At 36.7% G+C, this 12,118-nt stretch overlaps 1 protein-coding gene across 3 annotated transcripts in view; it reads left to right on the forward strand.

The window, feature by feature from the left end:
• Positions 1-12,118, forward strand: part of WDR41 (WD repeat domain 41) — a 44,168-nt gene that overhangs the window by 24,725 nt on the left and 7,325 nt on the right. For all 3 annotated transcript variants that reach the window (XM_082457321.1, XM_082457320.1, XM_082457319.1), the window contains 3 exons: positions 1,717-1,779; positions 5,145-5,255; positions 10,966-11,150. In XM_082457321.1, coding sequence (XP_082313447.1) covers positions 1,717-1,779; positions 5,145-5,255; positions 10,966-11,150 — 359 coding nt within the window. The remainder of the gene's footprint in view (positions 1-1,716; positions 1,780-5,144; positions 5,256-10,965; positions 11,151-12,118) is intronic.

Genomic DNA, 12,118 nt, shown 5'->3' on the forward strand with positions numbered 1-12,118 from the left:
TAAATCCATACCTTACTAGGATTTACAGTTTAACTTCTCAATTCAATGTTCAATCACTAGTAATCTTGTTTGAATCTAGAGTGTGTTTTCATGTTTACTATCATGACTTATATCTCTTTATTTACATATACATTTTCCTTCCTATTTCTTATACTAGCCTGTGGGTATCTGTGAATTTTTATTTCATGAATTATTAGTAATTATGTTGTGAAATATTGAAATCAGGGCTAAAAACACCTTTTGTATGTTAATGGAAATAACCACCTATCACTGCAATCCCCCTTCCTGTTACGAGTTATCTTTGAGTACTGTACATTAAGTAGTCACAGTATTGCCCTGTTTATCAGTGTTTCAAGAGATAGCAGAAATCTTTGAGGAAATCAGTTAGAAAGCTTTGAAAAGGCCTTAGGTTGCCATTGGTGAGCTTTTCATGATTTGGATTTAGCAGTACTCTTAGACCCTTATCTTACGAAGCTCCTTTCAATAAGCCTTGCTTGATTTATGGACTGACAGGGCTTTTAGAACAGTTATTACATATCTGGAAATAAGCAAAGATAATCTTAAGTCAGTCTGATGCAATGGAAGGAGCCTTGGACTAGAAAACAGGACATGCATGCCCTTTCCAGCAATATGTTCTGTGATTCTGTGTATTAAGTTGCTACTTCTGGATTAATGAGTTTCCAGTATTTTTATTTCATAAATAATTTAATAAACTTTTTTTTAAACAAGCTGTTTTCTGCATCTGGAATTCTCCCCTGCTACCCCTTCCCCTGCTCTCCTATCTCTTCTACTTCTCGTACCACTCCTCCTCCCCTTTCTCCTCCACCACCATCATCTCCCCATCTTGAACATGGGAAAATAGAAACATACTGTTAAAACAGTATGTGGAGAAAAGATTTTGGCCAGAAATACTCCCCAAGTGGGAAGGTAAAGTAAATGAGTAGAATACTTTGCAAATTTGTGTATATGTTATAAATTACATATATATAAAATTATATATATTTTATAATGAAGAAGTTAACTTTAATAAACAGGGTTTTTTTGCCAACACATGTGGTGGTTCTAAATCTAATACATGAATTCTTTAATTTTTGCTGACAGAAATAATAATTGTAACATATCTTATAGAAGTTATGGTTACCCTAAAATCATTTCATGATTCAGCTATAAAAAGATACTTAGAACTGTATGCTTAATAAATGAAATGTGATGGAATGTTGAATCTGATTATTCTAGTAATTCAAGGAGTTTTGTAAATGTGTTGATTGACTATAAACATATTATTTGAAGGCCACTTTCCTAGCTGTTGACTGTTGGCTCACTCATTTATTGCCAGGGAGCCCACCCAGGCTTCTTAAATTTACTTTGAGCAACATGCCAATTTTATATCTCATTTGAGCTAGCCATCTTGTAAATGGTGATGATGATTATCTTAAGGGGTCCCAGGTAAATAAGTTCACCACAATAGTAAAAATATTCAAAGAGCATTTCCTACCCTTAATAAATCAATAATGTCTTCCAGAGGTCTCACCTAATTTTCACAAAATCATTTTCCATATGTAAGCAAGCACGGAAGTGTGATGTAGCAAATTGTGTCTGCTTTATAGTTACCATCCCCTTTATAGGAATGACCAACATAAATCTGAGAATGTTTTTGTTTTTGATGTAATCCATGAAGAAAATAATTTAACCTTCGTTTTATATGTTTTTGTGAAGGGATCAGTGCTTTGATTGAAATACCTAAGAACTGTGTTGTGGCAGCAGTTGGCAAAGAACTGAGTGAGTATGACTCTTTTTTTCTTTTATTTCTTCTTTTTAAAAATGTTAAACTAGCCTTGTATACACATTTCAGAAAGACTAATTCAAGGGACATCTTTCCCGCCCCAGTCTTGGCCTCCTGGGATTGTCGAAGTGATGTGGAGCCCAAGACATTTTCAAGATGTTAGGTCAGTTTTTGTATCACACTTGGTCTAGCATAGCCAAGTGCCAAGGTAACCCCACTCCTCTGATGCTAGAGAAGGCCATTTACATTGCACAGTCCTCTCTGTTACTGATCCACTCTCATACACTTACTTAGCAAAAACTTTAGCCACATAAAACAACTACCAACATTCTGGAAACTAAAAGCTTGAGTTGGGACTGTTGGAGGAGGATTATTTTGGGAGTTCACTAAGATAGGAACTGTGGAGGTTTTGCCTCAGGAAGCCAGAATGGGGCCCATTTTCTTGGGGGGGAGTTTATGCCATTTCCCTCAGAGTAGTGGGATAGCAGAAGGAGGGATAGCAACAGGAATTTTGTAAATGTATTAACTGATTATAAACATGCAGTTTGAAGGACACTTTCTTAGCTGTTGACTGTTGGCTAACTCATTTACTGCCAGGAACCTGCAGTAAAAAAAAAAACTTTTATGTTCATTACCTTATGGATGAAATTTGGGTGCTGAGAAGTGATAGAGTAAGCACACTTCTTAAAAGCTGCTTTTTTCTTGAAGAGTTTTTGTAATGTAGCCCAGAGGGCATTTGCTATTACTTGTGCTGCTGCTTCTAGAGACCAGCCTTGAGATTTGCTATGACCATCAGTTGGCATGTTTGCAGATGCCAGTGAGCCATGAGCTAATTGTTCACCATTTATAAACTGCTGTCTGCAGGCTCCACTGCTTTGCAGTCACGTTTCTCTTTCTTCAGCTGAACTTTCTGTGTGTAATCATGTCTGAGAAGTAATTTTCTAGACCCTGTGCTTATTCTTTCTTTTCATAAAGTAGTTTCTAAAGATATAATTTTGTGTTTAGTTTTTTTTCTTTTTCCTTCCTTGCAGAAATTCAGTTTTCCCATGTTCTTTATTGACCTGGAAAGACGTCTAGCTTTTCCTTGCCTTTTTCCTCTTGTGTCAGTCACTTGTGTTTTGCTGGTTTTACTCTAACTCAGTGGTTCTTACATTTTAGTGTGCCTGAGAATGACTTGAAGGACTTGTTAAAAACACAGATTACTGGGCCTTACTCTCAGTTTCTAATTCACTAATTCTGGAGTGGGACCTGAGCTTCTGTGTTCTAACAGGTTCTCTGGTAGTGCTGAGGTTGCTGGTCTGGGACCATACTTTGAGGATGGCTGCTGTAAATATTTTGATCCACTTCTTTCCATCTCAGTACTGTTGCTCTATTCAGGTACTCATCTCCTCTTTTGCTTGCTCTGTTGTGATAGTCCCCTAACTTGTCTTCCTTCCTCTACCTTACTGCTTCTCAAATGCCTTCTCCTCTAGTTTAGTGCTTCCCAGATACATTTTCCAGTAGATGCTAGAGGGATCTATCTAAAATGCAGGCTTCAAAACGATACAGATGCACTTATTTGCAAAGCAGGAATAGAGACACAGAGGTAGAGAATGGATGTATGGATACGGGGCAGCGGGTGGGGGATGAATTGGGAGATTGGGATTGAAATATATACACTATTGATGCTATGTATAAAGTAGATAACTAATGAGAACCTACTGTGTAGCACAGGGAACTCTGCTCAGTGCTCTGTGGTGACCTAAATGGGAAGGAAATCCAAAAAAGAGGGGATATATGTATACGTATAGTTGTTTCACTTTGCTGTATAGCAGAAACTAAAACAACATTTTAAAACAACTATACTCCAATAAAAATTAATTTAAAAAAATAATGCAAGCTTCAAAGCTTCAGTGGCTTCCGATTGCCTACATCAGTTGTTTCTGGACTCTCAAATTTCTGATTAGTACAAAAGGTCAAACTTGTGGAGATCAACATAGAGTTGCCAGTTTTTATTTTGTTTAGTGAAAACATTAAAAATCTCAAACCAGAAACCAAGAAACCAAACAAACTACCATTTACCACCCTGATTTTATAAAAATAAGTTTTAAACAACAAAATATGAAGAACATGATCTCAGAAAAAAAGAATAGGACTTTAAATTGAATACATTTAGTTTTATAAAAAAAACTTGTGTAGTCCTTATTTTTTCTCATTTTTGCTGCAGATGAAAGAAATCTTTGCCCTAGGGACCAATGTAAGGACACCAGTAGCCTACAAGTCCAGATTTTTCAACATATCAAATCATGCCCTCCATTATCTCCCTCCTGCTTCCTTTGAGTCCTGTATCACTTGCTTGTTAACACTGAATTGCCTGGGATTCCCCAACCTCTATGCCTTCATTTCTGTTGTCACCCTTTATTGGACTTGTCCTCCTACTTATTGTCCTCTTCCATCTGGCTAATTTCTAAAATAAGAGATTTTTATTGAATGAATTAGTGAATTCATTGAAATAGTAATAAAAGCAACACTAATGCCTCAACGGAAGTTAGAATATTAGCTAAAAAAAAGGAAGAAGTGAAAGTTGGTTTTATTCAGAAAATAATTTATAAAAAATACAAATATTCTTAAAAACGAGGTTCTGCATTTTACTTAGTCTTATAAAATAAATATGTCATGCCATTTCTCCTTATAAAAATAAGTTTTATTCCTAATGTACTATCTTTTCTTAAGACTAACCTTGTGCCCATGTACTTGGTTTTAAATGTTCCATACCAATTTCTCTTTTTCTAATGTGAGGGTTCCTGTCAACAGGAAATAGAATTTCTGTGTGCACTAGCTGCAGTGACTTTGAGACTTTTATTATCAATAGCTAAGCAAGGCTATCAGCTCTGAGTACTCATCCTGGTTCAGAAGTCCAGGATTTTTCTATTAATCCTTTTTTAGAATTGACTATTGCTTCTCTTTTATCTTCTGATCTAATTCATATTTGTTTTATCTCCTCAAAGTTATTACATATGTGACCCTTGTGAATACTTGTCTATAGAGACTATATTTATGGACTCACTGAGCAGTTTCACATTATCTTTTGTACTTTGTAGTTTTTTGTTCAGAGGCTTCATTCATGGTTGGTAGTGGGTTTAGAAGAGTTTTAATAAAGGGACAGAGCTCTGAGGACACACTCACTTGGGATTTTAGTAGATCATTTCAAACATCTCAAGCATTTGAAAGAAATACTTTAAAGTAGTATGAACAAGGCTGTCTTTGGAGATGGGTTTTTCAGTATTTTAGGTATTTCTCAATGAAATGCTAGCTTTTTGAGCAGAAATATAACTTTAATCTTTGACCATTTTAATAAAATGATATCTGTCTTTTCATTTAGTAATTTTCAGGCTGGTAGCACCCACAGAGGGATCACTAGGATGGGATATTCTTCAAGTTAAGCGCCTTCTTGATCACCAGGATAATATTCTCTCACTGGTTAATGTCAATGGTAAGTAAGCTCATTGTGTAAATGTTGATATTATGTAAAAATTTTTTAACTTTTTAACCTGTTTTGAACTTTAGTCTTGTTTTGTTCTAGGATTCTAGAATTACCATGATGAAAATAATGCTATTAATTAGTAGGGATTGGCAGTCTTTTATTTTCTGAGGTTTAAACCAGTGGAATTCATCAAGTTTCATAGATTGTTAGGTCTTAGATTTAGGCACAAGGGGAGGAATAGAGTTGGGCAGAGAAAAGGGATGACGGAGGAGAGAGCATACTTACCTCAGGTGCTGCTTGGTAGCTGTGGGATGATTGTTGTAGGCTATCAGTACTAATGCTTGGTAGCATTTTGACTTTTTTGGCAAATGGTCCTGGCTAGTTTCTCTTTTGAAGATCACACAGTACAAATTATATAGCACTCTACTTACAGTAGAATGAGCTGGATTCAAGCCAGTTGTAATTATGATTGAAGAGTCAGAGAATAACACCAAACTAAAGGTCTGCAGAAAATGGGTCATATCTGCCCTTCCTCATGGTTGTGTGTGTTGGTTTGCCAGACTTTCTTTCTTTCTTTCTTTCTTTCTTTTTTTTTTTTTTTACTTTTTGGCTGCTTGGCACGTGGGATCTTAGTTCCCCGACCAGGGATTGAACCACCCCCCCTGCAGTGGAAGCACACAGTCCTAACTGCTGGACTGCCAGGGAAGTCCTGCCAGACTTTCTATTTGGCTTTATAATGATTTTAATGAGTTATCTCCTGTGAGCTGAACCTGACATCAGATGACAGGATAGGATCACAAACCACAAATCCCGGGATTTAGCTACTTCACTTTCAAATAAAGTGACACCTTATATCATCAGAGCTTTCCTGGGTGATCTGTGTTCTGAGGTCAGATGGGAGGACTCCTGGGTGGCTTCAGTTTGATAGTCTGGAGGACACTATAAGAGGGTTCTGTAAGGATGCCATGAATATGATGTTGTAAGGGGACTGGACTGCACCTCCTGACCTGAGATCTGGGTTGGCTGTTTTTGAGCAATACTTTGTAGAAACATGAGGCAGAGGGAAAGGGGCACAGACAGCACTAAGTGTAGTCTCCATTTGTATGCTGTTCAGTCACATTTTCAGATACATCAGTGAGAATGTCCCTTCCAGCTCCAAAATTTTCCTCTCCAATAGCCATTTGCTTGTTCAACCCAGCTGCAAGTCTTTCTGATGACTAGATTGTCTATATGATAGAAATAATAATATTAGGAGCACCACTTTATTTTTCTCTGGGGGCTCCTTTTCTTCTAGCCATGACGGCAGCACAAAAGGCAGGTTCTTATTTGGAAGTCCCTCTGACACTGAGCCAGAGAAGCTCCAAGGCCCTAAAGCTGTTGAGAAAGGCACAGCAGTGTTTTGGCCATTACAGTGGTCATGCCTAGTTGTCCCATTTTAGCAGTGAAGCATTGGTACCAGGACCTGGCATGTTTCCTTAATGAAGGTGATGGGATGTTCCTGAGGTAGCCTTAACCTCATGGCACTTCTTTGGCTGTGTGATGTACAGAGAAGCTTATAACAGTTTAACCAAGAAAGCTTTCTTCAGGTATTTCTTTGCCAACTTTTTAAGGGAAGGAAAATGGAAAGCTAAAGCAAAAAAAAAAATTGTTAATAAACATTACAGAAAACCCCTAGTGCTTTTTACTTTATAAATTCCATGACTATAAAATTATACTACAGAATATAAGTAAGCCAAAAGCATATTTAAGAATCATATATGGACAAGTGGTCTGGTAAAATTTGTGACAGTCTTACCTCGTATATAGACACATCTGCCATGCTGCAGATTTTGGCAATCCTGAAATGATTATGTTGTACAATTCCCAGTTCCACTTTCAGCCCTGCTTCTTTATCCCCACCAATTACCAATTAAAGATGTGGCCAGTTACTGGGTTTATAACTCACAGGAAAAGTGCATTTTCATTGAGGTGGCCCTAGGGCAACCTTAGAATGGTACAACAGAGAACTCCTACAAATGTGGATAATGAATACCAGGTTTGCCAGTGAGGTCTGAATGCCTGTGCAGAGATTTTCTAAGACAGACATACAAGATAACCTTGCTTATCTCTTCTGGCAAAAGGCTCTGGGTGCTGCTTCTTTATTTTATTCCTTTTCTTGTTTTGTACTGACAGCATGGTATGGTAGTCACAAAGTATTAGTACTTCTGAGGGATGGGTAGACAGGTATCAGGTGAGATTTTCATACTAAGTGACTTTTGATAATTGCACAGGATGAAAATCCATCCATATATATAATATACATCGAGGTTGTTTGGTGTGAAACATTTTTAATGACTAGTTTGGGATAATTTACATAGCAATAAACTATACTGACTCAGGTCAGTGCCAGCATTTTATTTTTAGTGAAAAATTCTAACTGGGCTCAAGTACTTTGCTATTACATAGATGAATTACAGACACTTGGAGGAGATCAGAGCAGGCAGCTGTGTGGTCTCAGTAGGTTAACTCTGTTATAATGACGCATGCAGAATTGGAATCGAGAAGGATCTTCACTTGTTAACATCTCTGGTTCTTTTGTAGTTTGAGTGAGATTGGAAAGAGGAGGGAAAGGGATGGAAAAGAAGGTCATGGAAAGGGATGGAAAAGAAGGTCATGGAAAGATTACTACTGTCTTAACTTTCCCACTATTAGAACTAGAAGCCTGTTTCTCTCCACAGGTGAGAAATGAACTTAATTCTTCACAGAGAGAATTCTATAGAGTCTGTTAGAAATTGGACTTGGAACCAAGACAAAATAATATTTACCTGTATGATTGCTGGTAATTCTTTATTTCTACGAGATTGTTCATCTAGTTATTAGAGATTTCTGTCCTGCTGGTTTATTTGATAAATGGGATAATTAAATCATAATTACTTATCCATGTATTCCTAAATTACAAGTAACTGGATGTTTTAATACCATTAATATGGAATAATACCAGGGGTTCAAAATAATACCAGGGACTCAAAGATAACATTTGATGTCTTTTTTAAATGGCTACACATTATTTAATTTGATTTTTACAATCATCTTCATTTAATGCCTGAGAAATCCAAGATAGAAAAAGATTAAATGACTTTCTGAAGACCAACCACATGGCTAGTAACAGGCAAAGCCAAAATTAAAACTAGAGTTTCTAGACACACAGTGCATTGTTCTGTTCCTCCTAAATATAAAGGAATTAAAATAAATTACATTTCTTTAAGATAGTTTTTAGTCTCAGCAGTTGTACATTTTCTATTAAATGTATAATTTGTCAACTGTCTTAGTTGGCCCACTAATTTCATTTTTATTAAAGGTTTTAAAAACTTGTTATTGTGCAAATACTACATATGAGGAAACAGAAACATAAAAATGTAAAAATGAAAATCATCCTACCATACAGCATTAAGTACAGGTTCATATCCTTCTAAGTGTTTTTCTGGGCGTATATATGTATGTATATGTGTATACATATGGTGTGCTTTTTGTAACAGTATGTCATGAATATATTTCTGTATTAATATAACATAATTTTACAACTTAGTTTTCAATAACAGCATAACTGTTTCATTTCGTGGATGTTATTTATTTATTCGATCCCCAGTTGGATGTTTTAGGATATCTTTAGAATTTTAATACTGTGTGTAACAGCCTTGTCACATATGTCTGTTATGTACTTTCCTCAGGATAAATTCCTAGAAGTGGAATTGTTAGATCAATGGGTTTACAATTTTTTAAGGTTTTGATGTATATTACCAAGGATTGCAAAGATTACACCAGTTTATACTAGGGCATGAATAGTACGTGAGTGTGCTGATTCCTTATGCTTTTGCCGGCATTGGGTGTTCTCGTGTTTTATAATCTTTCCCGATTTGCAAGTCAGTAAATAGTATCTCATTGCTTTTAGATGTCTTTGATTATTAGGGAATTGAACGTCTTTTCACATGTTTACTGGCCATTTGTATTTCTTGTTTTGCCAGTTCGAATCCTTTGCCCATTTTTCTGCTGGAGTGCTTATCTTGTTCTTAGTGATTTCTAAGAAGTCCTTATGTATCAAGTATAATCAGCCTATTTCGACATCTAAATTGCAGAGTTTTCCCAGAGTTTTGTCATTTAAATGTATGATTTTTGGGGACGTCCCTGGCGGTCCAGCGGTTAAGACTTCCCCTTCCAGTGCAAGGGGTGTGGGTTTGATCCCTGGTCGGGGAGATAAGATCCCACCCACATTCCTTGAGGCCAAAAAACCAAAACATAAAACAGAAGCAATTTTGTAACAGATTCAATAAAAAGTTAAAAAATGGTCCACAGAAAAAAAATCTTTAAAAAAAAAAAAGTATGATTTTGTGCTAAGCAGGTGTTTACTCATATCTCTTTCCCCAGCCTCCACTCTGTCTCCTTGAGAAGCCTTTTAGCACTCCATATTCATAAAACATTCACCTTTATTTTTCTCAGTTCGTTAAATACCTTTAATGTTTTAATCTGTTTGAAACTTATTTTGGTATATGTGAAATAACAGAAAAAATATATATTGGTCTTTGCCCCCAGTTCCTGGCACAGAGTTCCTTAAAACTCTTGTAATTGCCCAAGAGATAAGAGCACAAGGAACATCTTTTGTTCTAATATTTGGTCTAATATTTCCTGACAGAGCTCCTAAATCCCTTGGAATTTCCTGGGTGATGGGAGTGTCTTTTGTTCTAATGAGGCTACTCTTTCTTGATGGGCTCCTGGATGGGGGCTGGTCACCAGAAAGACCAAGCCATTATTAGAAGCTTAGAATTTTTGGCCACCGGCCACCCGCCCCTGCGGCAATTCTCCAGAGAGGGGAGAGGGGCTGGACGTGGCGTTAGTCATCGATCATGCCTATGTGATGACGTTTCCATAAAAATCCCAACAGTATGGGGTTCAGAGAGCTTCTGCGTTGCCAAACACGTGGAGGTGCTGGGAGAGCGGCATGCTCAGAGAGGGCATGCGTGCTCTGCGATCCTTCCCACATACCTTGCCCTGTGCATCTCCTCCATCTGGATGTTCATCTGTATCCTGTATCATATCCTTGTTTAATAAAGTAAGTAAACTGTTTTCCTGAGTTCTGTGAGCCATTCTAGCAAATTAATTGAACCTGATGAGGGGATGTGGGACTCTTTGATTTATAGCCAGTTGGTCAGAAACACAGGTAACAACCTGGATTTGCAGTTAGTATCTGAAGTGGGAGAAGTCTTGCAGGACTGAGTCCTTAACTTGTGGGATCTGACACTATTTCCAGGTAGACAGTGTCAAAGTTGAGTTGAATTGTAGGGACACTCAGCTGGTGTTGCAGAATTGCCTGGTGTGGGAAAACCCCACACGTCTGGTGTCAGGCATGTGGTGAGTGTGGGAGTAAAGGAGAAACAGAAGTGTAGCTTCTCTTCACTGTGTATGATCCAAGGTAACGTTCTTTTGTTTTTATTCCCCAAATACTTAACCAAATAGTCCAGCATGAGGTATTTCTTTCTTCACTGAATTGAAGTGCAATCATTATCACATACTAAATTTCTAAGTAAGCTTGAGTCTATTTCTGATAATCTTCCTGTTTGGCTTGTCTAGTTACCTCACTGTTCTAAACATTGTGATTTTATAGAGCAATACTACGAGGCAGTTCATTCATTTTTATGTTTAGCCTAGGTAAATGGTCAATAATGAGACATATATGAACTCTGCCTAGATTTGAGTTTTGTAACTGGCTCCCATGTTGGAGAGCTCATCATCTGGGATATCCTGGACTGGACTGTGCAGGCCTGTGAACGCAACTTCTGGGACCCATCTCCACAGCTGGACACTCAGCAAGAAATAAAACTCTGTCAAAAGCCAAATGACGTTTCTATTCATCATTTCACATGGGATGAAGAGGTAAAAAAAAAAAAAAAATTGAGAAAAATATCTATAATCTTGTCTCTTTTAATAAACCCAGTTTCTAATTTTTAAAATTTAATCTCCTGATCATATAGAAAGTTATCATTCCCTGTGTTCATGTTGTGCTCTAAAATGTTTTGATATTTTTCAAAGATTGCATCACTTGCTTTAAAAAAGAATTTTAATCTTAGCTCTTATCTTTGAGGCAAGGAAGTGATTAAATGGCCACAGATTTAAAAACCCTATTGAAATTTTGAGTTGGATTAAATATTCCCACAGGATTTGAGGATAATGCTTAAAATTGTTCTAAGAAACACATTGAGAAAGAATCCTTTTGAAGATTCTGGTGCATTTCCTGGAGCAGTAAAGGAAATTAAAAATTTCAGGAATGCCTTTCTTCTAGTCTTCTAGCATCATGGGGCAAGATGATTGTGTGAGAATTAATGATTTCAATCCTTTAGGCCTTGGCAGTGATGCTCTTGAAGCACTTTACATCCTTTTTTGCAGTAAGAGATTAGTACCAATGGATTTCTGAATCTTGGCTCTGATCTGAACATCTCTTTTAGCTTCAGGGGCTCAGAAAATATGTTTAAAATGGGGGTTCCTTTTCTAAATATAATCACAAGAAATGTTTGAGTTATAAACTTTGAGGAGAGGGGTTAGAGGAGGCTTTTATCTCACTTTATTTTGTGCCTTCCTGTACTGTTTAAATCTTCTAATTGTATGTGTTTTGTTACTTTTATTTAAAAATTCAGTAATAGTGTTCTGGATGGGGAGAGCATGGTCTGTTTTTTTGTTTTTGTTTTTGTTTTGGCTTTCTTTGCACCTCTCTTACCTTAAAAACAAAACAAAACTAAAACAGTAGGGTAAGAATAGGTTAAAGAACACTATTATACCTAAAGATTAAGTTTCTTTATATCCCAATTTTATTTTGGAAAAAAAAAAGTAAATACATATGATAAAAG

This window comes from Balaenoptera physalus (assembly GCF_965194825.1).
Source record: "Balaenoptera physalus genome assembly, chromosome: 3".
In the NCBI taxonomy this organism is placed as follows: domain Eukaryota; kingdom Metazoa; phylum Chordata; class Mammalia; order Artiodactyla; family Balaenopteridae; genus Balaenoptera; species Balaenoptera physalus.